This window comes from Meriones unguiculatus, chromosome 2, assembly GCF_030254825.1.
Source record: "Meriones unguiculatus strain TT.TT164.6M chromosome 2, Bangor_MerUng_6.1, whole genome shotgun sequence".
In the NCBI taxonomy this organism is placed as follows: Eukaryota; Metazoa; Chordata; class Mammalia; order Rodentia; family Muridae; genus Meriones; species Meriones unguiculatus.
The window spans coordinates 73,867,052-73,894,381 of NC_083350.1; the positions used below are offsets into that span (position 1 = coordinate 73,867,052).

The 27,330-nt window shown below is 44.3% G+C and overlaps 1 protein-coding gene across 6 annotated transcripts in view; it reads left to right on the forward strand.

Annotated features, from left to right (window-relative positions):
- Positions 1 to 1,501: 1,501 nt before the first annotated feature.
- The window catches only part of Osbpl1a (oxysterol binding protein like 1A), a 170,427-nt gene continuing 144,598 nt past the window's right edge, over positions 1,502 to 27,330 (forward strand). For 3 of the 6 annotated variants that reach the window (XM_021656027.2, XM_021656032.2, XM_021656031.2), the window contains exons 1-6: positions 4,860 to 5,024; positions 5,164 to 5,433; positions 11,813 to 12,036; positions 15,504 to 15,626; positions 19,785 to 19,870; positions 20,573 to 20,647. In XM_021656027.2, the coding sequence (XP_021511702.1) occupies positions 12,003 to 12,036; positions 15,504 to 15,626; positions 19,785 to 19,870; positions 20,573 to 20,647 (318 nt within the window). In that variant the 5' untranslated portion in view covers positions 4,860 to 5,024; positions 5,164 to 5,433; positions 11,813 to 12,002. Of the gene's footprint in view, positions 1,643 to 4,452; positions 4,516 to 4,859; positions 5,025 to 5,163; positions 5,434 to 11,812; positions 12,037 to 15,503; positions 15,627 to 19,784; positions 19,871 to 20,572; positions 20,648 to 27,330 lie in introns of those variants that run through there. The other 3 variants (XM_021656030.2, XM_021656028.2, XM_021656034.2) reach the window with 3 other exon arrangements.

Sequence of the window (27,330 nt, forward strand, 5' to 3'; positions counted from 1 at the left end):
ATCTACGACCTGTTGTTGACACTAATACGAAGGGAACGTTTTGATAGGCCCTGATCCTGCCGCTTCTGCTAGACTAAGAGTAAGAGATCCTCTAAGGAAGGCCTCAAAAAGGAGGGGTGCCGCTGAGGGTGCAGCCCAGTCAGTAGAGAATGTCCAGCATTTCTCTAGCTTCAATTCCCAGCACAGCATAAACTAGCTATGGTGGCACACATGGAAGCCCAGCATTGGCAGTAGGATTAAGGGCGTTCTCAGATACATCACGAGCAGACTAGATGAGATCCTACATCAGAAACCAAAAGATGAATGAGAACAGTGGTCAGGCAGACTTTCTGAGGGTTAGCCGCACTGCTCCTCAGACAGTTATTGCCAGAAGAGCCAGCCATGCTTGTGATGATTAAAAATGAAGGCTAAAGACAAGGCTGGAAATATTGTCTAGGGGCCTCTGTCTCCTGTGAAAAGCACAATGCCTGCCCACCCTCTGCCTCCTCTCAGGAAAAAAGAAAGTTAAAGAAAAGTTGGAATGTATCTTCCTCAGCAGTGGCCCCCCTGGAGCTTGTGGAGTAGTTCTTTCTCGGATCTGGAGAAGCTCCATAGTGCAGCCTCCTCAGATAAACTCTGTGGTGACTGTGTTCCTGATTTGCCAAACTCCTTACTTGCTACCAAGAATGCCTACAGATGTAGGGTCCTTTCTAGACCCTTTGTGTTGGGAGCCAGCAACATGGATCCTTTGTGGAAAGCAGTGGCTGAGACATCTGTGTCAGAACCCCAGGGAAAGAGACAGGTACAGAATCCAGCCAGGCCCAAATAATTCAGTATCTGTTTAATATTTCTTTTTAAAAACAGACTCTCACTATTCAGCCCTGGCTGACTTGGAACTCATGATATGGACCAGGCTGGCCTAAAATTCACAGAGATCTGCTGGCCTCTGTTTCCAGAGTGCTGGAGTTAAAGGCATGTGCCATTACAGCTGGTCCAAATAATTTAATATTGTGAAATTAGCTTCTTTCAGTTATTAAATAAAATGGGATAATGGCAAAAATGAAAAAAAAAAAGCCAAATGAATCATCACTTTTTAAGGAAAAAAAAGTTTCCCTGTTTTCCAAGACCTCATAATTTTGATGGTCTTTTTAGTTACTATTAATTAAAAAGTCTTTAATATGAGGCATTGAGATGGTTAATTTCCCCCAAGTCAACAATTCATCTGGATTTACCCGATGACTTCTGGCCTACTTTTCAGCATTCCAGGCATTGGTTACCTAACACCCACTCTGAGGCCTCGGTCCATAATACCTTCCTTTTAATAAGACTTAAGAAACCTTTAGCATGTTCCTGCAGAGCTTCAAAGTCACCTTGGCATCAGGGGCACATTCTAAAAACATGTACCATACCAGTTCCATTTTGCAGTGTTTAAGGCAAAGCAGAAGTACCCAGACCTCGGGTACTGGATTCTGAGGAGGCTCCTCGTCTGGAAAGACTCACAGGGGTGTGGGAGGAAGGACAGTGCCAGAGAAGCATGGGTTCCTAAGAGGCTCAAGTCAAACCAGAGAATCCAAGAGGAGGCCTATCTGAAACAGGCAATGCCAGTTCTGCTGAAACCCACGCTGCTCTCCAGTCCTCTGGTTAACTTTTCCGTCTGGGCCAGGTAAGCAGGGGAACGGCATGGCTCCCTTTCCCATCTCTCCAGAGCTTCCAGTTCTCATGTCTGCTGCATCCCCATTCTAACATCCATCATCGAGTAGGAATTATGATGCCTTGTTTTTTAATTTAAATTTTATTTTTTTCACAATTTATTCATTATATATTCTGATTATGATGCTTTAATATGCTTCGTGTGGAGGGTAAATGCCTGTCTGTTCATATACTCAGAGTGGCACGTCAAGGGAAACACTTGTCCATTGAGTCGAGAGGGTGTATGTCTGACAAATGTTCCTCAAAATAGAGTTGAGTTATTACAATTGGGGATGACATAGTGATTGTAGTTATGGAGTTTCTCAGTCTGAAATGGCAACTTGCAGCCCTAAATAGGCTGTTTAAGTTTCAAGCCAAAGTAAAAATTACCCAAGATGATTTTCAATTGCTTTGTAGTTGTGTGTGGCTACTGGCTCCTGACTGGACAAGACAGAACCATTCTAAGTGTCACAGAACAGCAATGTTCTAGAATAATGGATTCTATTCTATTATCATTGTGGGGCTTTTATCTATCCAATAAGAAAATGATGAGGCAATATATTTTCTTAGCCTTTTAAATTTTTTTTTCCTGAGGCAGGGTTTCTCTGTGTATCCCTGGCTGTCCTGGACTTGTTTTGTAGACCAGGGTAACCTTGAACTCAGAGATCTGTCTGCCTCTGCCTCCTGAGTGCTAGGTTAAAGGCAGGTGACACCACGATGGTTTAAAACATTTTCTCAAGATTATGTTTAAATGTGTGTATGGTGTGTGCATATGGGTATGTGACCAAGTGAGCATAAGAGACCATAAAGTCAGAGGAGAGCCTTAGGCCCCCCGGAGCTGGTGTTAGAGGTGGTTGTGAGTCCACATGCATGCAAATATAACTTGGGTCCTCCGGAAGAGGAGTGTGGTGGTTTGAATAAGAATGTCACCTGATCGGTTCATATATTTGACCCCCAATTGGTGACACTGTTTGGGGACATATAGTAAGTATGGTATTATTGTCACTGAATGCAGGCTTTAGGAATGAAAGACTCCCACCATTGCCAGCTTCTCGCCCTGCTTCATGCTGTGGTTCAGGAAGTGAGCTCTCTGCTTGTACTCTAGCCACCAGGCCCGCTGTTCGATCCCATGCTTCCTTACCGCCATGGGCTCTAACCCTCTGGAACCAGAAGCCCAAATTAAATCTTTCTTCTGTAAGTTGCTTCGGCAATGGTGTCTTCTCACCACAACAGAAGATAACGACACACAAGTAACAAGTTCCCCTTTTCTTATTCTTTATACAAATACCCCCCCCCAAAAAAAAACAAACCTTGTAAAAGTGCAGTACAATGAGTAATCCTAACAAGAATGGAATGCTTCACCCTGCCATGGGCTAGAGATTGCTTTTCATTTGCAAACCGAACAAGAGACTTATAAATGAACACTCAGTGGATTCAAGACATCAATCCATCACAGTGAGAATGAAGTGCTCATACTCAGGTGAGGAATTATTTCAGCAGTAAGTTTTATTTTGGCTGTGAAGATGTGTTGTGGAACAGTGTCTTCAGAACAGCCTTTGTCATCTTAGTCAGAGCAGCCTTGACCACCTAGAAGCTGACCCCCAGCAGGAGGAGATGGGGACAGTCATTGGACGCTCACCTGAGGCTCCAGCCTCTCCCTCCTACACGCCCCACCAGCTGTACATGATTCTGCTCCAGCTTCATGGAGTCTCAGACCTTGCTAGAGACTGTAGAAGGATGGTTGTCCAAGTGGGATAGCCTATGCCAGTGGTTCTCAACCTTCCTGATGCTGCAGCCCTTTAATACCATTCCTCATGCTGTTGTGACCCCCCAACCATAAAATTCTTTTTGGTCACTTTATAACTGTGATTTTGCTACTGTTAGGAATCATAATGTAAATATTTTTAAAGATAGAAAATTTTCCAAAAGGTCAAGAACCACTGATATAGGGGACATTATTTATGCTGGGTCGAGGCTTTTTAGTGACGTAGCTGCTTTGCTCATATCCCTGTAAGGAACCACGAACCCACAGCCCTGGAAGTCCAACTCACTGCTTCACCAAGCTGGACTTTGGTAGAGTCATTGCTTCTGCTTCGGTCTGATGTTGATGTCCTGGCTTCACTGAGCATGGTTAAGTCTCCCCATTAAATGTTTACATGATAAGATGGCTCAGCATTGTTTTTTTCCTTAAAGCCCCGGGGTTTCTTCTAGACCAATATAACTGCCGTAGTTATCCTAGATTTTGCAAGTGAGACGTTGTGTTAGGTAAGTGCCTGTTTTATTAGGAAAAGATGTGAGCCTGCAGAACGGGTTGCTCTGTTCTCCAGTGACATCATTTGTAGAGACCTGTCATATGTGGTAGATCTATGCGATGTGTCACGCTCAGTCTAATGAGCAACTTGCCTGTAATAGGTGCCGAGGACAAGTTTCTACACCTATGGACTTCAAGAACTACACAGCCCCTTCAAAAATTAGAGGTTATGCTTGTTAATTTTTCACCACAAACAAATATGTTTGTTAAGTCTCTTTGCAAACTTTCAAAAGTTGAAATGTTAATAAGCTTGTAATTTCCTGTCTTTCGAGTTTGTGTGCAAATCTTTTCTAAAGATGTAATTATATGAGTTTGAAACTTGCTCTTATGGACTTTGTGGTAACTCCTCTGGCTAGGCGGGTCAGACACACTAGAATGAAAAGGTAGGCTCTTCTTCAGAGATTATTTCGTGGAGAAGCAGTGGAGGGAGATCTGTAAAACTTTATTTCTACGTATTCTTCACTTATCCCTAGCTTACAGAGGTTACATCAGTTTGGTGTGTGAAGACCAGTCTCTGGAGTCTGAGACCAAATGAGGTAGGTGTGGCTAATTTACATTGCCAATTAAGTTTACATGAGTCTAGTATCAACCAAAATAAAGATTTAAAAAATAGCCTGGACTTCCGGGGCACGTGCATCTGTTTAATAAGGAGCCCTCACAGTATTAACCCACTGTCATTTTGCTCTGAGTTAATGGTTACACCCCTCTTTATCCCCCACGTCTGGTCCTCAGCGACCTTAGGAGAAAGGAGGGAGCAGAGCCGAGGCTCCGCCCCCTGGCGAAGGCGGACAGTTAGTCCTGGCCTGCGGGAGGCGTGGCCTCGAGGGGCGTGGCCCGCGAGCAGGTCACGTGCCCGGCCCGGCGCCAACAATTCTGGCGCGCTGGTTCCCAGGGCCCGCCTGGCTCCGGACCCGCGGTTCCTCGGGTTCCGCCTGGTTCCCTCTCGGGACCCTCGGGACATCCTTGTGAGAGCGGCCCGCGTGGGTGACGGCTACCCGGTGGGCGTGCGGTGGGCCTCCTCGGGAGCGGGGCCGAGCCCGCGCAGGTCAGTGGGCTCCGGGTGGGGCGCGACGGGCCCTGGAGCCCCCGGGGTCTCGGCTGTGGAGCCTGGGCTGCGGGCGTCGCATGCTGCGCCACTGCGAGCGACTTGGGAGCGCGAGTCCTAACTTGGAGTTTCCTTCCAGCCAGAGGATTGATTGACAATGGAAGTCACGGGTCGTGCGTGAGACCATTGTGCGGCGTTCCATCTGACCGGCCCTACAAACCCCAAGGACGGAAAAGGCGATTTAGCAATCGAATGACTGCAGCTGCACCGAACCAGCGAAGATGTGCTTAATCCGTGGCCCTCGTGCTCCGCAGGAGGCATTGAGCCGGGTTTTCCTGCTTGGAGTTCTCAGCTGTCTGGTGTTCTAAAGCAGGCGGCACTGTGAAATTGAATTGCTCAGCGTCTGCTAGTAAGTTAGACAAAGCTGATTGAATGCCGCTCAGTAGCTATTTGGTGTGTGAGGCTGCTTGGTAATGGAATTGAACTAGCTTTGCATTCAGTGATGACTTTCCAAAACTATTCATTCAGTCCCGGAAAGGATACATGGTGGATACAGTTTGGCAAAGCCTCACCTCTTAGATTTTGGAAATTGTCGACTACGTGAAGGGCCGTCAGTGTTTACATGCTAACCCTGAGATTTTTTTTTTCCTCCTCGCCTGCACCTTAGTTAATATAAATTTTAAGTGCCTCAGATGGAATTGTAAGCTTCTGCAGTTATGAAATAGTTACAAAGTCCACTTTCTTTTGATACTCTAATTCTAAATTGCTAGGTGAGCCTCATGTACAGCCTATAGAGAGGAAGATGTCAGTAACACTTTCAAACTTTATCCTTTTCATTTCGCTCCGGGAAAGTAACACTCACAGTGTTCAGTAGCTGATACTAAGAATAAGAGTTAACTGCCAGAAATCGAGCAGATTTATCCGAAATAGTTGTTCTGTGACACTTAAGTTTTCATTGTGCACCAGCAGGAATGTGTCAGTTGCCTAATCCCTGCCCCTGGAGGCTGCTCAATTTTGCAGATATTATTCTAGCAGTTGTATACCTGCAAACAGCCAGGCAGGATTTCTCTAAAAAGTCCTCTTCTCCTGTATTCCCTTAAAGGGAAATGATACTGTTACAGAAGGAACAATTATGTAAAAGAGCATCAATTTCTTTTGAGGGGTTACATGATGTGGTGTCTGTTAAATTACAGATTTTCTTGTGCTGATTTGACTTACAGCTGTGTGATTATAGGGTTTTTTTTGTTTGTTTGTTTGTTTTTTGTTTTCAGTTGGAGCTCTGTTGTGGCAACTTTTGTTTGATTTTCAAGGTGAGGTATCATTAGCCCAGGCTGGGATCACAAGTGTGTACTTCTCTGGACTTGCAGACAGTTTCTTACACGTTGACCTAATAAGATGCTAACTTCATAAGTGCTCCCAGAAAACAAGTCAGTAGAAAATAGAAATCGACCGGAAACACACAGAGGAGAGGTAGTAAGCTGGCTGCTGCTTGTGAAAGTTTGGCTTGGCTAGAACTTTGTCAGTTTTCTTCAGCTGGGCTGCTTGTAATCAGCATTTTGTTGGTGGCGTTGTAAGTTTCTTGCTGTTCCTAGGGAGTGTGCACAGGCTTTGCAGTATAGTTCTTGGTCTATATCAGTTCATTAATGCTTCAGAAGGGGCCGGGGGGGGGGGGACAGCTCAGTGGGTAAAGCTTGTGAGGACCTGCGTTCGGTGGCTCCCAGAACTCATGTAAAGCCAGACGTAAAGCCAGACGCAGTAGTCTGTGATCCCAGTGCTGCGACAGCCTCATAGGAAGCAGAGACAGGAGATGGCCTGGAAGTTTCTGTGATCACCAGGCTGTTACAGACAATGGTGAGCAGGAGACCCTAACCCAAGCAAGCAGAGGCCAGGAGAGACACCAGAAGTTGTCATATGACCTCACACATGTGCTGTGCACACATTTAGACACATGAACATGCCGCCAGTATATCCTACACAGATGAGAAAAAGATATGTCACACACTCTACACAGAGTATGTTTATGATTTTGGCCAGCATGTGTTTTAACTGAAATGGTCTTGATCACTGAACTTGGTGAGGTTTTCCCCACTTTTTTCTTTTTTTTGCACAATACTGAACTGGCGCTGTCAGTATTAACGTTCTGTAGGAAGGACAGGTGTAAGAAGTAGGTTACTAGGTTACTCCTTTTGAGTTTCCTCATTCCTTAACCCACAAGTAGGAAGTTACGGAGCTCTATAGGGAAAGCAGTCCTTAACTGTGCGTTTCCCATCGTGTGTCACTGGAAGTAAACCGCAGTGTGCTTTGTGTTCACTTTCCCCTTAAAAGTGACCTATGCTTCTAGTCCTCACTACCCCAGAGGCTGAGGCAGGAGGATCCCTGCACTCAGGAATTGGGAGCCATCCTGGCCAACTGCTAAACCCTTTTCCCTCAAAACTTCTCTTTAAAGAGAAATTTCTGTAACTTATAAACCATGATACATCAGTATCACATGATTTTGATTCCATTTTCAAGTATGAAATAAAAATGAGAGAAATTTAAATTCATTTTGTTTAAGGTCCAAAAATATTTATTAAAGATAAAATCCCATCAACTTCTTTGTTCATATTTTTATTATTAAAGTATTTGCCTAGTTTGAGACCTCTCTGCCAGAGCTTCTGTAGCCAGAGTTGTTTTGAAACACTAGCTATTAATTTTCAGAATCTTTCAAATTGAAGTTGAAGTCAGGGGTGCAGGAAGTTTCCTTCTTGATGGGAAATAAAATGAAGTATATAAAGTAGAAACAGTGTTGTAAAGGAAAGCCATGATATCAAGCATTAAGCCTTTTAACTGAATTGAGATAAAATGATAAATAACCAGTGATTAGGCATCATTTTCTATGTGGCATTCAAGTAAGTAAGTCATGACTAGCATAGACAGAAGGGGATGTGAATTTTAAGTGTTAAGAGAATAATAGCTTGCCTGAGTGACATGCTTTCAGTGGTCTGTAAAGTGTCATTATGACTTGAGCATGGTCAGCCCTGTTATTTCTCTTGCAGAAGAACAATGCTCATTATCAGGACACAGGCTTAGCAGGGAATCTAGGGGAGAAGGTTTCCTACGTGAAAAGTTAAGCAGCTTTATCTGTAGCTCAAAACACCAGAGTGTGCTTCCTGAAAGAGCTCTCTCAAATTGCTGTTCTCCTTAAATTGCCAGGTGTTAGATATGTTCAGTTTGTAATGCTTAAGATCCACATGCCTTCATCATCCCCATGGGGGCAATGAGCAGAATCTGTGGCTTGTGATTTTAGACACGGACTTGACATTTATGAATTAGCTTGCATTGTTTCACCCTGCACTGGAAGTTGTTGTGATTCTGCTGTCATCCGCTTGGCAAATAATTGTAATTTCTTGTGTTTCTGGTTTTTTTCAACCACAAAATTAGTGTTAGGTTAGCTAGGAATCTTTTAACCAGTGTTGAGTTTCTAAAACAAAAGTTCATCTAGTCATTTGGATTATTGCAAATGTCATAATTTGTAAAAATGTGTGTGTGTGTGAGAGAGAGAGATAGCTTATCAATTGTTTATGAGCAAAATAAGAATTAGAGCAAAAATTCTTATCATTTCTATTTACTTTTACATAGTAACTTTTAATACTTTTCCTTGTACTAAAGGAACATAACATGGGGACAAAGGCCCATTAAGCAGCTGAGCACTTTGGAATGTAGAGTGAAGCAGTTTTCTTAAAATACTTTTTGAGATTTAGTTTCTCTGTATATTTGTTTATAACACATTCGATTTTTCTCACTGTTGAAATTCTTAGTATATGATGTACTTAAAGTGTATATTAACATGTTTGATAGTCAACCGTGACATAATTATTTTCCTGTGATTTTTTTTTTCCTTTGAGGTTGTGGAATCAGATCTAGAGTCATGGATGTGTTAGGCAGATGCTCTGCATGCTGTCACGTCTTACAGGTTTAATGATGCTGTGGACAACTGGGCTTCTTCATCTGCCTGTAGAACTCTTTGGCTCTTTGAACTGAAACTTTGGGTCCACTGAGCAATTTCTTGCATTTGTTTCTTCCTCTTACCTACTGGCAACTACAACTTAAAAAAAATGTTTTTTTTTTTTTTTTTTTTTGCTTTGAAAAAAAATCCTTTTGGAGACTGGGTTGTGATTTTCCCGCCTCGGCTTCCTGAGTGTTGGGTTTGCAGGCATGCACCACTGGCTTCCTGCCCCTGAGTAGTACTATGTTGGCTGCCTCATGTGCCATACTTGTTTGTCCTGGCTGATGCCATTTAGCAAGATGAGTTCAAAGTTTATCTGGGTTCTAGCACAAGCCAGAAAAAAAAATTTTTTTTAAAGACTTACTTATTTTGTGTATAAATGTTTGGCCTGCCTATATATACCATGTGACTGGTGCCCTCAGAGGCCAAAAGAGAGTTTCAGATCCCATGAAATGGAAGATGTGGATAGTTGAAAGCTGCCAGTGGATGCTGGAAACCAAACTTGGGTCCTCAGGAAGGCTAATAGACATCTTAACTATGGAGCCATCTCTCCTAACTATGGAGTCATCTCTCCAGCCACCAGAGATTTTTTTTTTTTTTTTTTTTTTGAGACCAGGTTTCTCTGTGTAGTCTTGGCTGTCCTGGACTCACTTTGTAGACCAGGCTGGACTTGAACTCACAGAGGTCTGCCTGCCTCTGCATCCATGAGTGCCAGGATTACAGATGTGCTCCCACCATGCCTGGCATCAGAGAATCTTTTTAAAGGTTGAATTATATCTTATTGCATATTTATCATATTCTTTTATTGTCTCTTGGCTATTCTGAGTGATCCTGCTGTATCCATGAGTATACAGTACCTGTTTGGTACCCTTCATTCAAAGACCTGGATCCTGTGGTAATAATAGGCTTAGGTTTTGAGGGCACCACATGTAGGTTGTATAATGTATAGCTAAATGTTGTATGTATAACTAAGTTAATGTCAGCAAGCTTGAATTTGATTTAATGCTTTTTTAACATTTTTGTTTTTAGTTACATCAATGTGTTATGTGTATTCCTAAGTTTATATGTACCACATATATGGAGGTGATCTTAGAGGTCAAAGGGGGTTGGATTCCCAAAACTGGAGTTACAGGCAGTTTTGAAATACTTGTGGGTACTGGGAACCAAACCAGGGCCTTCTGTAAGAACAGCAAGGGCTTTTAACCACTGAACCATCTCTCCAACCCACTAACTTTTCACTTCTGAATTACCTTTTGAGACCCTTATTCCTAGCTGGGCATGGTTTTACTACAGGGTGAGGTAGGAGGACCACACCTTCGACACCAGGTAGATTCTGCCCGCACTGTGAGAGACCTTTCCAACAACAGAGGACAGTGAAAAGTGGATTCCTTCAAGAAGATGTATTTTTACATACATTTGTTGTGTTCTGAAGAGTTAGCTCTAGTTGTTTAACTTCATTATCTTGATATTTCTAGGAGTTTTATATTTACAGTATGTAAAATTCTTTAACTCTGGAATTTAAAAAAGTTGTATTTAAATTATAAAAGAATAGACCTTGGCCTGGCATGGTGGCACATACCTGCAGTCCCAGCACTGTGGAGGCAGAGCAATGTGGCTCTCTGTGAGTTTGAGGCCAGCTCGGGTCACAGAACAAGTTCGAAGACAGCCAAGACTACATAGTAAGATCTTTTCTCAAAGACGATAAGGTAGATTCTTGATCAAATTTTACAAGCCATGATTGCCCTTTCAACTACACATTGGAGGATCTCTGTCAAGAGTTCAGAATTGTTGGGGCCCAGAAGTATGTGAAGATTTAGTGGCCTACTCTCTATATAGTCACTTTTAATTACAATAGCTAAAAGACAAACTATATATAGGTTCTCTACAGAAAGAAATTAAGATTAGAAGGCCCCTACAGTGGGCTTGCAGCAAGACAACGTGAGGTGGAAATACTGCAGTCTCCCGGTTTTATCTAGTTGATGGCATTTTTATGGCTGTCCAGAATCTCATTAATAAATCTAAAACTTAGGCTGGTGTGATGGGTCAGTGGGGGACAGTGCTTTTCTGTGAGCCTGGTAACCTGAACTCATGCCCCAGAATCCACTTACAGAAGCAAGGCCAGAACCAGTTCCATACAGTGCCTCTGACCTCCACGGGAGTCACCACCACCATCACATCAGTCCCATGGACACAGCAGTGGCAGAAAAGAAAGTGAAAAGAGCAGACTCTGGAAGGAGTAGCAGAAAGCCGTCCACAAAACGGGATCATGCAAAGTATGACATTTGAGGATAGAATATGGCTCAGTTCATTCTGACCAGCGGCATTCAGGGATGGCTTGCCTTTCTTCCCTTGGCTCAAACACCAGAGACAAAACACTCTCCTGTATTAAGCATTCATGACTTCCAAGGATTATTATTTTAAAAAATCTGTCACAATATAAATTTGGATTTTTTTTTGAGTTTTTTCTAAAGGTTAACTTTTACTTACAGAAATTAAGCACTACTAATTTTTATTATGTTTGTGTATTGTTTCAGATAGTGCCTGTCACTGAACCTAGAGCTCATAGTCAATTGTGCTGGCTAGTTTTACACACAGGGTGGACTCAATAGTAACCCTAACTAAGACACCATTTGACTTTATAGTGTAATACAGTTTTATCAGTTTTAGGGCATTTTGAATGTACATGTATATCTATGTGTGTGTATGTGTGTGTGCATATCTGTGGAGGCCTGAGGTCAACATTGGGGGTCTTCCTTAGTTGCTTGCTTGCCTGTTTATTTATTTGTTCGTTTATTTGAAACAGTCTCTCACTGTACCCAGAGCTCACCAATTTGACTCGGCTGGATGCTTGGTTGATGAGCTTCACGGACCGTCACTGCCTCCCCAGCACTGGATCGAACGTGCATCTCTACATCTGCCTTTTCATTCTGGTTTCTGGGGTCAGACTCAGCATGCGTGTGCACCTAACCCAGTACTTTATGGACTGAGCGAACATGTTCTCATCTGAGGCAGATTGTGCATGTGCAAGTAAGTGTGGGCACATGTGTGCTAGCTGAGTGTGCTCTCTCATTTTTTTTTAAAGATTTATTTATTTATTTATTATATATACAATATGTGTTAGCATGTACACCTGCATACCAAAAGAGGGCACCAGATTTCATTTCAAATGGTTGTAAGCCACCATGTGGTTGCTGGGAATTGAACTCAGGACCTCTGGAAGAGCAGCCAGTGCTCTTAACCTCTGAGCCATCTCTCCAGCCCCATGCTCTCTCATTTTTTAACACTGTACTCCTAACCCAGGTTAGCCGGCCTGCACGCTTCTAAAAACTTCTCTTTCCTTCAGCTCTCATCTTACCATAGCAGTGCTGGCATTACAGATGTTCACCACCTCATCTGGCCTTTTTGTGTAAGTTCTGGAATCTGAACCCAGTCATTAGGCTTGTATGGCAAGCGATTTTACCCACTTAGTCATTATCTCCTTGGCCCCAAACTATTAAATGTTTGTTTGGAATTTCAAGTCAATGAGAAAATCTGCAGTTTTTGTTGTTGTTGTTTTTCTTCTTTTCTCCTTTTGTGACAGGGTCTTGCTTTGTTGCTGTAGGCCCAGTCCTCCTGTGCTAGCCCTTCGATTCTGGGATTAGAGACAGGAGTCACCATGGCTGGCCCCTAGGGCATTTTTAAAGGTTTCATGATCTTTTAGGTGCATAAGTTATTTATTTATTTATTTTGCTTTACATGTAATGCTACAAGGAACACTGTAACATTAGGCAGCATGGTTGGGGCTTGACCACTGGGAATTTGAGGTAGAAGGCATTTCCTTCTGACCTGTGAGGCCAGTCTAGTCCTTGGGTGTAGGTGAGACAGGTTCAGGTGGTTCTTGGGAGGTGAAATTGTTCTCCTGGCAGTAGACTGTAGAAGCAGGGATGTGAGTGCATTGTTTAGACCAGTAGTTCTTGACAACTTGTGGGTGTTGAAGGACCCTTTCACAGGGGTTACATGTCAGATACTCTGCTTATCAGCTATGACTCACAGCAGTAGCAAAATTCAAGTTATAAAGTAGCAATGAAATAACTTTGTAGTTGGGGGTCCCCACAACATGCGGAAGTGTTTGTATTAAAGGGTCTCGGCATTAGGAGGGTTGAGAACCTTTGCTCTAGATAGACTCAGTTAGTCCAGATAAGATATAGGCTGGGCCTGCAGCCTTGGTTCACATAATTCCTACCACAAGGGGTTAACTCCTTGCCAACTTCCCGTTTCCCTGTCTGCCTCATCTGTCCTCATTGGTCTTCTGTGCATGCACATCTGGAAGCACAGCTGGGCTGGTACCATAACTCTGGTAGAGTTAGCAGGTGACAGGCCCTGGAGCCCAAACATGCACACTCCTCTCTGCTTGTCTTGATTTGACTTGTGCTTTCGACTAGCTAATTGTAGAATTTGGAATTGTAAATGATTTTCCTTCAGAAATTCGGGGTATCCGTTATTTCTTAGCTGCTCATTTACACTTGAAAAATCAGTAATTCTGATTCCTGCTCCTTTATCATTGGAGTCTTTTCTTTTTTCCCCAGGAGCTCAAAGGAATTTTCCTTTCCTTCTAGTTGTAACATGTCATGGCGGTGTACTTTGATAGGACATCTTAGTCAGTGTTTTATTGCTCTGAGGAAGCATCATGACCAAGGAAGGAGGCTTAGAGTTTCAGAGGGTCAGCCCATGTTCCTCATGGTGAGGAGTGTGCTGGCAGGCAGGGACCGTGCTGAAGAAGTAGCTCAGAGCTCACGCACACTGCAATGTGGAGGGAATGATGCTCGTCCAGTGAAGGCTTTTGAAACCTCAACACTCACCCCCTGGTGGACACTCACTCCCCCCCCCTCCCGTGACACAGTCTCCTCCAACAGCCACACCTCCTAACTTCTCCCAAACAGTTCCACTCTCTGGGGGCCAAACATTCAAACATGAGCCCATGGGAGCCTCCTCATTCAAACCGCCACGGGGATCACTCTTGTCCACAGACCAGAGACTTAAATTAGATCTGTGTATCCCATGCTGGCCTTTAACTCTCTGTGATGATGAGTCTGGTCTTGGAACTTAAAGCGATCCTCCTGCCTCAGCTTTCTGTGTGCTGGGAATACTTTACTGTTTTTCTAACTGCTATTTTCTAGGATATACCTTTATTATCTAACTCTTACTGAGCTATTTATTTTTACTGTTTTTACTTTTTAATGTTTTCCCCATGATTATATTTTAAGAATCAAAATTTAAATATATATATTAGTCTTAATTTTAGTTACCTTGTTTTTTTTTGTTTTTTGGTCTTTTTGTTATTTTGTCTTTTTTTTTTTTTTTTCCCCAGAGCTGAGGACTGAACCCAGGGCCTTGCGCTTGCTACGCAAGGGCTCTACCACTGAGCTAAATCCCCAACCCCTAGTCTTAATTTTAAAACTTTTTTTATCTGAATAATTTGTCTTCCCTGGTTGCTTTTCTTTGGTATTTGGTTTTGTCCTCTTTCATACTTCAGAAGCTCTGTTCGGATGTCTCCTCTTTGGTAGAAGGCTCTTGTGTAAGAGCAGGGAAGTTGAAAGCTGACTGGAAATTGGAAAAGGTGGGGCACCAGCATTACCAGTTGTGTAAGGCTCATCTGACGTGGTCATTTGCTAAGAGCCTTCAGCAGAGCTGAGGAGCTGTGTCTGCTGGCTTGCCACTGTCAGGGATGGCAATGAAGGCCAGCAGGCTCGGGGTCTGGTTTTCTCTGCGTAGACTACTAAATTTGAGACCAAGCTTTCCTCTTTCATCCCTGCCTTCTCGTTCAGAGACCATTTCTTAGCCTCTCTGGAGGATTCATTTGAACAGCTCCCTTTTGGTGTCCCTTGCTGCCATGTCCATCTCTAACTCTCCCAGCATTGCAAGTGCTGCCGTTGTAAAGGTGCTTATAAAACAGTTTCTGTGCTTCTGTAGGACAATTGCAGTCACTTTGATACGGCAAAATAGCTTCCTCTTCCTGGGCAGCATGCGGAAAGTCGTGTGGTTGTAGGTTACGAGGACATATTTCTGCTTGTGCCACCAGCATTAGGCATGCTCAGCTTTTTCTTTTGTTGTTTTTGCCTAGTGGGAAAATTTTTGTTTTAGTTGTTTATTTACTGTTAACACTTAAATATATATCTCTTTTAAGAATTGCTAAGTTTGCTCGTTTTGACATAAATATTTTAAATTTGGTTATGATTTATATATATATATATATATATATATATATATATATATATATATATATATATATATTTAGTTTGGGGATAGGTTAGGAGGTCTGAGAGGAAAGAGAATTAAGTACTACCATCCAGGATCCTTATGTCCTAGTGTCCATTTTTCTCTGGCTCTGAGCGGCTATTTCCCGTGTCTCCCCTGAGCTGTAAGCGAAATGAGCTGTCTCCCTTTCCGCATTAACAGGTGAGAACTACAAGCTCATTGTGTGTTGAGATGATAACTGTACTGTTTTCTCAATCCAGACATGAACACAGAAGCAGAGCAGCAGCTTCTCCATCATGCCAGAAATGGCAATGCTGAAGAAGTGAGAAAGCTGCTGGAGGCCGTGGAGCAGGCCCAAGTGGTTGCTGACCTTGACTGCAAAGGTGAGCTCCCGATGCTGGCTTGTAGCTCTCTTACGAGTCTGCACTGCTTCGTCCTGACGTTGATAACTCTCACTCCCTGTTCCTGGGAAGAACTGCACAGTGTGAAATGTCTTCACTTATACCCTCTGCGGTAGAGTCGAAATCCATCCTTAGAAATTTTATGCCTCTTAAACAGGTTTGAGCAATTACTGTTTGCCAGCGTGTGAAGTGCTGTGATCGTGTTGAGAGAGACAGACAAGCTCCTGCCCTCACTGAGATCGGTCTTCTAGATGAACAGACCAGGCTAGCGTCCACTACAGAACGGGGTGCCAGGGTGTGGAAGCACTGTGGGTTCTTAGAGGAGAGTTGTAAGAGTTTGAAGGAGTAGCTTCTTAGGCATGGATTTAGGGTGATAAGTGAGACTGTGGACTTAACCCAGTGAAGACAGAGAAGAAGAGAATAAACAACTAATATGAAGCATAGTTATGAGAGGGACATAGTTATGAGAGGGGATGAATTAGATCCTTTATGTGGTCAGAGCTCCGTGATGGCTGGAGGCTGGGGAGCCAGGGAAGTCCTAGCTACATGGTCCAGAGCAGCTGGACCTCTGAATTTAGCCATTCCCTGGCACACTCTCTCTCTCTCTCTCTTTGTGTGTGTGTGGGAGGTCTGTCTGTCTGTCTGTCTGTCTGCCTGCCTGCTTGCCTGTCTGTCTGGGGATTAAACCAAGGTTAGCTTTCTCCTGCTGAATCACAGCCCTGGGCTTTGCTGAGTTCGCTTTGATGTGGTAGATGCTAAGATACATGGCTTATTAGATGGTTTTCCATTGTTTGTGATATAGCTTGCCTGTGTTTAGTGACTTCTGAATTTAATCTCACTTCCTATTTATTATCCACCTATCATTCATCCATTTCTACACTTCTGCTGTTCTAGGAAGGGCATATGTATGACCCATATGGGAGGTAGAGCAGGAAGTGGAAATGGGAATTTTGAAGCCAAAGGCATGGAAACAAAACAGTGGAAAAGTGCCAGATGATAAGGAGATACTAGACAGAAAAACAAAGCTTCAAAGGGTTATATTGCATAGTAACAGGGGGTCTAGGTCAGCTCTCATGATTGCAGTTGGCAGGTTCACAATGGCTGTCTCACTCAGGACAGGCTTGGTGGCTGCTCAGTCCAGGAGGTTGAATGTCTTAACAGCACCAATTTGGTGCTGAAGGCTTGGAGGAATCCTGGACTACTGCCGGTTTTCAGTGCACATTGGAAGCCAGAAGAAGCTGGGTTCTGATCTCAGTGAAGGGGTGCAGCAATAGGGTAGATGAATTTGCCAACAGGAGTGAAGGCTAGCAGGCAAAAAACAAAAAGTTTAGTCTCTTCCACCTTTTATCTGGAAGGTGCCACCCATATTTATGGTGAGTCTTCCCACTCCAGGTAACCTGATGAAGAAAGGATTTTACCAGCGAGCCCAATGGCTTGCTGTTAGTTGATTCCAGACTGAGTCAAGTTGAAAGCTAAGACTAACACTGAAGATGTTGCAGAATGCAGGACTGGCAATTGAACCATCCCCCTGGATTTATTTAGTAGCAGCATTTTTTATGACATTTGAGGACAGTGTTAATGTCAGGGTAGGAGATAGGCTTAGGCTGTAGCAGGTGAGTAGGTGGTGGGTTGGAATGATGGCAAGGACACGTGAAGAGTGAGGAGGAGGGTGTGTGGTCAGTGTCAGGAGTGTTGGTTGGTTTTGGCTGCTCAGAGAGATGGGAGAGGCTCCTTGTTCCTTCCTGTGAGAAATGGAAGGGGGAGACAATGAGGAGGAGAGGAGAGTATCTGAGAAGTGGGAAGGGCTGTGATCTAAGAAAGTGACAAGGTTTTACCCTGCAGGGGTGGGGTGGTTAAGGCTGCTGGGAAGGTCAAGGAGTGCTGTGAAAGCTTCTGTTTGTGCTGTGATGCCGACCAGTGAGTTCACCACTAGCAGGTGCTAGGTAAGAGGTGTCGGTAGACCCTTGGTCGGGAGGGGGGAGGAAAGGCCCCATAGCCAGGCATTATAAGAAGGATACCAAGGGAAAGTGGGGACTTGACTTTGTGGTGCCACAGCTCCTCAGGGTGCCTGTATTTTTCTTTACCATTGACTGTAACCTGACTGTAGTTATGGAAGAACTGAGAGAGTGCACGCACCAGGCTTTGGGAGATTTTCTAGGCAACTGTGACATATAATAGTAACAATGACATCAGGGCTCAGTGTACATGCCAGAGTTGGTGAAGGGGCGATGGGAACTATTTACATGAGAGAGTTGAGGGGCTGGCCTGCATGAGCCAGCTGGGAATTTGAGTTTGTGGAGTGGCTACCTAGGATGCTAGTGGCACCAGGAGTTGGCTCTGATCTGACAGCGGCTAGCGGACATTGAGCAGAGATGCAATACACAGGAAAGGAGAGGAGTGACTGCCGGTGTCGCTCCCTTGGTAGAGTGCTTGTATAGCATGCGAACACCCTAGGTTCTTACCTCAGACAAACATGAGCAGAGCATGCTGGGGCACACCTGTAATCTCAGCGTGTGGGAGATGGAATCAGGAGGATCAGAAGTTAAAGGTCACCCATGAGGCTGGGATTCATGAGGCCTAGTTTCAGAAAAGAGGGGAGGGGAGTGGCTGCGAGGCTTACTCAAGGGGTAAGGTTACTTGCTGCCAAGCCTGACAGACAGATGGTACCTGGAACCAATGTGATGGAATGAGAGAAGAGAGCCGACTCCTCAAGCTGTCCTCTGTTTTCTACAAGTGTGCCACTGATACACACACACACACACACATGCACACGCAGATGGACACACAACGTGAACACAGAAAAGAAAGGAAATAAAACATAAGTGATGTGAAGTGAGAAACAGAAACTAGGGAACTTGGATTGCCAGAGTGTTCTTTAGGGTGGTGGTGGAGCGTACTCTAAAGAACAACTGTGCTGACACCATTCTGACTCTCTGGGAGGTTTGGCAGGCAGCAGCAGGGGAAGCATTTGCAGGAGTTGTAGCTCAAAACAGGGCTTGTGATATGAGTGGGAAATGTCTTGACCAGGGCCAGCAGCAAAATTCTGATGCAATGGCTCAACGCATGGCTTCTCCTTGGTGAGGTACTGGATGTCTCTGAATGAGGTGCCCCCATCTCAGGAAGGCAGGGTCGTTCTGGGAAAGCTAGGTTTTCCTGAAGAAGGAAGGCAAAAGACGCCATTGGAGGAGTTCCATGGGGTCCTTGGGGGAAGAAGCAGATGCAGCAGGTGGTAAATGGTGACAGGCACAGGCCCCTGGGCAGCTGTGTCCCACAAAGGTAGGATGGGGGGATCACGAGGAGACTCTGGGGCTGTGGATGAAGATTGTGTGGGCTCAGAGCTAGAAATCCAGGAACATGGTACATGGTGGCTGCGTGGATCCCCTTGCTGTTGGGCTTCGGGGATGTGACAGGGCTGTCATTTCTGCAGCCTGCTTTAGAATTCTAGTAAGCTTTTGGAGCCATCTCAGTTTTAAGCCCATTAGACTGGCCTTTATCTCTTTTGCTTAATTGAATTATACAGCTTTCATTTCTGCCACTTGTGATAAAAACTGTCCTCAGCATTGCTGCCCGGAGCTCGTATTGCACTGCTTTTAATGTTGGTTTTGGTTTTCTAGCTGTACTCTGCAGTACTCTGGTAACCCAATCTTCTCATTAACTGAGATTGTATCTAACGTCAAAGGTGCCCTTGTAAGTCACTGTCTAAGTAAGCAGTGTGGCAGCTGCAGCTGGGATCCTCCAGCAGGTGCCACTCTGCAGGGCTCCCCAGCCCGTCCTCCCTAGTGCTGTAAGGTTTTAAAGGAATCACTCATTATAAAATGTTATGCCGAGAGAACTGATGGTGGCGAGATGGATACTGACCAAGCTCTCAGAGCCTGCAAGCTTGTGGACATCAGGTTGCTGGAATCTAACCTCACGTGGCCACTCTCTCTATGAAAGAGAGACACAGAGAGTCAACATGTGTTCACCATCTAGGCCTGTGAGAGCAACCCACTGCACTTTTGCGATTCTTACTGTGGTAATATATCTTGTCTCTCATCAGCAGTATGAGAGCTATAGGCCAAGATACCTTGTTAGAAAGAAGTCCAGTTATTGAAAATTACCTAAATAATAACTACAGATACCTTTTCCCCCCATTTTTAGGGAGAAGTAAGTCTAATTTGGGCTGGACACCTCTTCATCTGGCATGCTATTTTGGACATAAACAAGTGGTCCAGGATCTGTTGAAGGTCTATTTATAGCTTTTTTAATGACTATAATACTGTGGGAATCATATGATGAAAGTCTTGAGAAAGCACTGAGACAACAATAGTTTACTAAAGCAGCAGCACATCCTTTGTTTTTCTTTACTGAATACATGAATAAGGCTAGTGTAAAGAGTTATAATTACAACTTTAAGGTTTTAGTGTTACAGTATTAGCCATTTAAAATGACAAAGTAGGGATATTAATAAAATTTTCAGTTTTTCAAGCATGATATTTATGGAAAAGAAGCAAAGCACATACTAAATAATTAAAAACTAACATCAGAATCTCAGAGAAGATTTAATGAGAACTGAGACCTCACATGTCTCTCCTGATAATTTTTCACATAGGGATATTTTTGAAATTAGATTACAGTGTACTTAATTGTGCATTTAAGCTGTGACATGTCCTTTAATGCATACAGTTAAATATTGATGATAGAAGAGATACTTGGAAGTCCAGGGTCAGGTCTTCTGCTAGAGTGCTAGGTCCCACTGCTAGAGTGGGAAGGAGCTGCACAGGCTTAAGGAAACCTCTTTGCTTCAGCTGTGAATCAAGTTTACTTTAGTGGCATCAAACAATGTCGAGTTATTTTAATTTTAAAGCACTTAGGAATTCTTTGGGGTTTTTTTGTGTGTGTGTATTTACTTATGTGCGGACACTATTTAAAGTTTTCATGTTTACCAGGCTGGTGCAAAAGTGAACGTGTTAAATGACATGGGGGACACGCCACTGCATCGAGCTGCCTTCACAGGACGAAAGGTGAAAAACGTTCCATTTTCTCATTTGCAAGTGAGACCGTTGCAAGAGCAGTCACTGCTGTCTGTTCAGTCCTTCCACCTGCGCAGGCCCTGGGAAGCCACAAGAAAGTGTGGACAGCAGCCCTCTGCTCGGAAGGGCATGCGGGCCTCTGTTGCTCCCAATTGGACATGCTCAGCCTCTGTGCCCTCCCTCCCAAAAGCAACCGTAACTGACACTGTCTCTGCTCACCTTGGGGAAGTATGCATTGCAGTGATTTATGGTGTAATTACACAGTTGTGTAGCCATCTCCACAACCTGGGTTTGGAACATTTCTATCCCTCCGCTAAGTTCCCTAGCTCCTCCGCACATTCATTCCCTGTGCCTGCCTCGAGCCCCAGGTTGCTATTTGTTTTTTCTCTGCTCTAAATAGTTGCCGTTTCCAGAAATTTCTTATAAATGGAGACACTCTTACACCATAGTGCTGTGGTTCATCTGTACTGCAGTGTGCTCTAGTACCACATGTGTGTAAGTGTGTGCACAGCTGTATAGGGCACAAGGCCAGAGGAGACCTCCTGTGTGCTGTTCTACCATTCAGTACCTAGCTCCTTTGAGATCTGGTCTCTCACACCCCCAGAGGCACCCTGGCAGCCAGCAAGCCCAGCATGCCTCTTGTCTCCGTCCTCACGGTGCTGGGCTTACAGATGTGGATGCAATGATCCTAACTTTGTATGGGGCTTTGCATGGGGTCCTTGTGCTTGCACAGCAAATGCTTTTACTTGCTGAGTCATTTCCCTAGCACCTGTACTATTTCAGAGTGTTTTCCTGAAACCTCTGCATGTGCGTAGCTCAGTGGACAGCTAGGGTCTAGGTAGCAGTGGTCTCACATACTCCGTCTCATGGGGCTTCTGCTTCGCCTATGAGCTTTCAGAGTTCAGGCTTCTCTCACTTTTCTTTGTTCTGACAGGCCCACTCTTATTTTCTCCTGCACCTGAGTGGTGTTGGCCAGTACCTGGAACCGTGGGGGAAGATAACCTACTCTCTTGTTCATTTATTTCTAGGATCTCTCTGTTAGGGCAAGCTGCCCAATCAATGCTTGTGTGGTAAGCTTCAAAGAAGTCTGTACACTAATCTTTGCTATCCATGAATATATTTCAGTTTCGGATGGGACTGAGATTGCCATTCAGCAGACTGAAAGACAGCTATGCAATCCCAGGAGTCCTTAAAAGTATGAGAGGGAGGCAGAAGAGGAGTTGAATGAGAGAGAAGTCTGTCCAGTTAGAAGCTATGCTTCTGGCTTGGAAATTGTAGGAAGCAGCCATGAACCAAGGAATGTTTTTGGCCTTGAGAAGCCAGAACAGCAGGGAAACAAATTCCCCCAGCGAGCTTCTGGAAGCTCTGATCCTTCACTTCTTTGATTCACCAGTGAGCTGCATTTCAGAATTAATAAAGAGTGGAACTGTAGGATTAATTTGCAGGGTTGTAAAACCCCAGGCTTGTGTTAGTAAAGCAGTAATAGAAAGCTCATACTCTATTGGGAAAAGCATCTTCGTGTTGCCAACTTCTGTGGGTTTCTTTCCTATTGATGTTGCAGTTTTTACTTAGGGTGTTGTTTGCTGTGGGTTTTTACCTTTTATTCCCAAATCAAGTCAGTTGAGTATAGCAGCAAAGCTACCAGTTGTCATGGGCCACTGTGCTCTGGACAGGCCTCCTTGGCATAGTAGGGGCTGGGGTGCTGCCTCAGCTAGAAGGCTGGTGGCATCTGGGGCCCCCTGCCACAGTGACCTAGCGCCTCTTGCCCAGTGTCCACTTCTCTTGGACACCAGTACCACGCGAAGGCTTATGTAGGTGGTTGTGTCCAGCTTTGTGGCCCTCTTTTCAGGATAATCATTGTTTGGGCTTGTAATGCCCTAGCAGACAGCAGTCCCCTCATTTCAAATGTTGATGGATATTTTCTGCTATAAAAGAAGTGACCTGGTGAGTAAGTCATAACATAGGCTGTGTTTCCTGTTGTCATATAACTGGTCATACGCTTTCATCCTCAAAGATTACGTGTCACATTGCTCCACAATTTCCATCCTTCCAGTGATGTTTCCTGTCAATCACCAGGACCCCATGTCCTGGGACATTTTGAATTAATCCCTTCTTGCCTATTGGATCATAAATTGACACTTGTGAACCAGGTATGAAACCTTAACTAAAGCTGAAACAAATGCCTCTCCCTCCCTTTTTGTAGTTTTTAATTACTTACTTAATTAATTATTTTTATGACTCCCCTTTTTAAGACTGAACAACACACACAGTGTGATCCTTGCTGAGCCATAGGTGTAAACACTTCTTAAGCTTTCCCTTCATGACTCAAACTTTTCACCTGTTTCTATGAGAGTCAGAACGTTCTGTTCTCATGTCTCCTTACATGATCCATTCCTACCTGTTTCTGAAGGGAGTCTCCCTAAGTTCCTGACATTGCTCAGACACAGTTCAGAATGTCCCCTCGTCTTACAGCTTGTGTGGGGGTTGCTGCTGTGTGTAGTTTACTCCTTCATGAGGCTTTGTCAGTGTTGCTCCCAGGGAATTCGCACATGCATTTCATCCAGTATGAACGCAGCACCGATCTCACCGCCCATTCCTGACCACTTAGATCCACTCAGTTCAGTGTCTGCGCTCAGCTGCTTACAGATTTGGGCATTTCTACTATTTTTCTGAACTCTGAATATGTGATCACACTAAATTGGGCCGTAATCTAAAAATCCAACTATGTTCATGTAACATTTAGCTAAAGTAAATGGTTATATCATATACAAATATTAAGCTTATATATGTAATAATTAATTAGATTAGACAAAAGGTTTAATTTCTAATTGTGTTTACAAAACTACAAATTATCTTTTATCATGAATATAATTTTAAATATCTTATAAACATGATATTAAGTGGTTTTTAAATAGAATATTGAGTTGAAATTTAGAAAAAGTTGCTTAAATCCTGGTACTCTGGAAAATACTGACAAACTCATCTCCAAATTTAACTAGAGTGCACGGTTGGCTTTTCTTGGTATGTTAGCGACACCTAGTGTTCCGTACTGGAAATCAACATGACAATTTTTTTAAGAGTTCTTTTGACATCTGTTCCTTTCTTTGTTTTTCAGAGAATTTATTATTCTAGAATTGTCATGCCTTTTGTAAATTGCTTTAAAAAGTGCCATAGTAAGTAATATTTGGTCTTCAGTTTTTGTGGACTTGAACATAAATTTAAAATAAATGCTTTCCGCATCCTGCCCCTCAGGAGTTTATAGCCTAACAGAGTGAAGTGGGATCTGAAGTTTGTGTAATGATCCCCTTGTACCTAAGGTGTATCACACACCATGCAAAGCTGACTGTTGTTTCACCAATTGGTAACCTGCTGTGCTTAAATAGAGACGGTGCATGCATCTGTTCTCTGGGAGGCAGCTGGGATGAAGCAAGTCTGTGCTGTGGGATCTCTGCTGTGGAAGGGCAGAGGTGTCAGGGATGGACAGGCTGTGGCTCAGTCTCTTGGGGTGCCTCAGCCACTGGGGGGAGCACTGGAGAAGGGCGGGCCTTACAACCCTGTACTGCTAGGTGCTCCAGAGGCATGGCTGTGTGTGTCATGCTATAGCTGCTACAGATAAAAGCTGCCTCCTGGCCACTCCCCAAACTTGCAGTCAGAGATCTCACTCATTCAGGGCTTTTTAGCAGTGTTGCAGAGCTTCTCCCACAACTCGCCGTTTGTGTAACTTAGCTCTATTTCTTCACCCATGTGTGGGAGTTCAGGATGCCCGTGTGCCTCTCCAGAAGGCAGCCTGTGGGAAGGCTGGTGGAACATGGTAACTCTTGATGCACACCTGAATCACCTTCTTGTTGCCTGTTATCCATTCTGGATTATTGTTTGTTTTTTTTTTAAGATTAATTTATTATTTATATAGTATTCTACCTGTATGTGTTCCTGCACTCCAGAGAAGGGCGCCAGCTTTCATTATAGGTGGTTGTGAGCCACCATGTGGTTACTGGGAATTGAACTCAGGACTTTTGGAAGAACAGCCAGTGCTCTTAACCTCTGAACCATCTCTCTAGCCCTCATTCTAGAGTCTTTACCTTTCACTAGTGACAGGTTTCCTGGGTTGTGACTCAAACGCTCTGCCCTGGTTACCGATCTCTTCACTACCCTTGCTTATTTGCTCTCAACGGACAAGATCATGTACGGTGGTGTTTGCCGGTATTCCTGTCTGTGAGGAAGCAAAAGGCAGGATCAGGAATTCCAGGCCTGCTGGGATACATAGGAATGCTCTGCCTTAAAACAAATGGACAAGCAAGTAGACAAGATAAAAGCAAGAGACTGCCCAGGGCTTTTGCATACTGTCTCTGTGTTAGATGCCTCCTCCAGGTCTTGTGTTCAGCCTTACTTCTTTCAGATGATTAAGTTCATTGCCTCTGAGGTGGTGGTGACTGTTTTTGCCTCCTGGTTCTTGACACAGTGGCCAGTATGTGTGTCTGTGTGTGCGTGTGGGCTGGGAACTGAATCAGGGTCATACATGCTAGTTAGGTGTTCTGGGCTGTGTTCCCAGATACTTGCTTTTTAAAAATATTTTTTTTCCATTTATTTAGTTGTATGTATGCGTGAGGCACGGGTACCTCAGCCCTTGGTATACGTGGGCAAGTCAGGGGACGACCTGTTGAAGTGAGTGGGAATCCTGGCTGAAACTCAGGTCCTACAGATACCATCTTGTCAGCCTGCTCTTTGCTCTTGAGAAAATACCCTGGCATCAGTCAGCCTCTGGTCTGCGAAGGGTTGCCTGATGTGGCAGGGCCCCTTGATTCTTCCTAAGATTTACCCCAGCTCCTCTGCTTGATGAGTAGAGTGGTGTGGGGCTCCGTGGGTGCCCAGTGGATGAGGCAGGGCAGTCCACGGGAATGCAGGCTGCCCTTGACCTTTTTCCTGATTGGGATGGGAAAGAACAGACTCTCCATGTCAATTGCTGGGCAACAGTATTAAGTGTTCCCTTCTCCAGCGAACAGCACATGAGGCAGAGTGGCTGTCACTGAGACTGTTCTGCTTGGTTGAGTTTGTGGAGGTTGCCCGTCACTCCCGACTTTGCATCTGGAGTCTATGCTGTAGCAGAGGGTGAAATAAATGGGAAGTGGCAGTAGCACCTTTCTCATCACTCCTCATCTCTGCACATGGCCAGTATCTCATGGCTTTGTTCTGTAGATCTGTTGAGTGATAAAACTTTTCCTGGGAAACACAGCATAATGCCTGCTCAACCCAGATAGGGAATCTACCACAGACCAAAAACACAGAAACAAAGTCCCATTTGGCAAACCAGTGAATTTTATTGGGGTTCTTTACAGGACCAGAAATGACTCAGAAAGCTGAATCACCGGAGTCCACTCCAGCATGGGTGACGGCCATGAACCTGTGAAGCCTGGCACCCGCTTCCCATCCTGCAGGCAGCTCAATGGGTTGGAGAGAGGCCTTTCCAAGTGACTCCGCTCTAAACCCCTTCCAGGAAGCTCAGCTGGTTTGTGCTTCTAGGAAGCTGCTCTGCCCTCAGCGCTCTCTTTGCAGCTGTCTGAGAGACAGTCAGCTTTTATTGTTTACTCCGGCAGAGAGGGCCTGCTGAGGCTGCTCAGTTTCAGAGACTACCTGGAGCTATTTTGAGTTCTTTACCTTCCTGTTTAAAGAGCTTCCTGCAGGATGGAGTATTTCAATCTTGGAGGAGACTGTTAGCCACCAAATGCAGGTCATCAAACCCAGGGCCTTGACCGTGCTACACAGCGCTCTACTGGCATGTCCCTTGCTTCTGAGTTTTTTAAAGATGGTACTCACTCTGCCGTTCTTTTCCACATAGGAAATAATTTTTGGTTTGTCCTGGCTAGTGGCTGAAAGAAGGCAATTTTAAGGCCTTCTATTTGGCTACAGTCCATGGAAGCAATGTAATGATTATGCCAACAACCAGTTTGCACAATTTTTTGTTTGTTTTTGAGGCAGGGTTTATCTGTGTAGCCTTGGCTGTCCTGGACTCACTTTGTAGACTAGGCTGGCCTAGAACTCACAGAGATCTGCCTACCTCTGCTTCTCAGAGTGCTGGGATTACAGGCTTGTGCCACTACTCCTGCCTTTTCTGCACCATTGTTACATACAGGGCTTGTGGAAGTGCCACCTGGTTATGTTTCTGGACCCAGTGCACACACTGTGAGCCCCCTGGGAGCTGGGGTGTTTATATATATTTCAACAAAGGGTCCAGGTGATACATCTTATCTTGTAGGCCAGCTCAGACCTTACACAGCAGACCTTGCTGTGTTTGAGGGTTCTTCTTTCCTACGAGTACAATTAGTGAAGTGAGTAACCATTTTGGGAATAGCCTAGGGATAGTGTAGGATTTTACCTCCTAGGTTTTGGCTTCTCCCTTAGTGAACAGTTGATTAAATAGCCCAAAGCTGACTCAGTTCCAGAAACTGGATTAGGTGGTATTATGTTCTGCAGCTCAGCTATGTCCAGCTTCTAATCATCGCTCACTGATTGTGTTTGGTAGCAATTGAGCTATACTGAGCTTTTTCCCAGCAGTGGACATGACCCCTCAGCATGAAATGGTAAGATGTCCTAGCAACCAGAGAAGACCGCTTTTAAATAACTGAGCACACCAGATTGGATAAAGTATGAAAGGCTAGAAAATACATAAGGTAATCAGG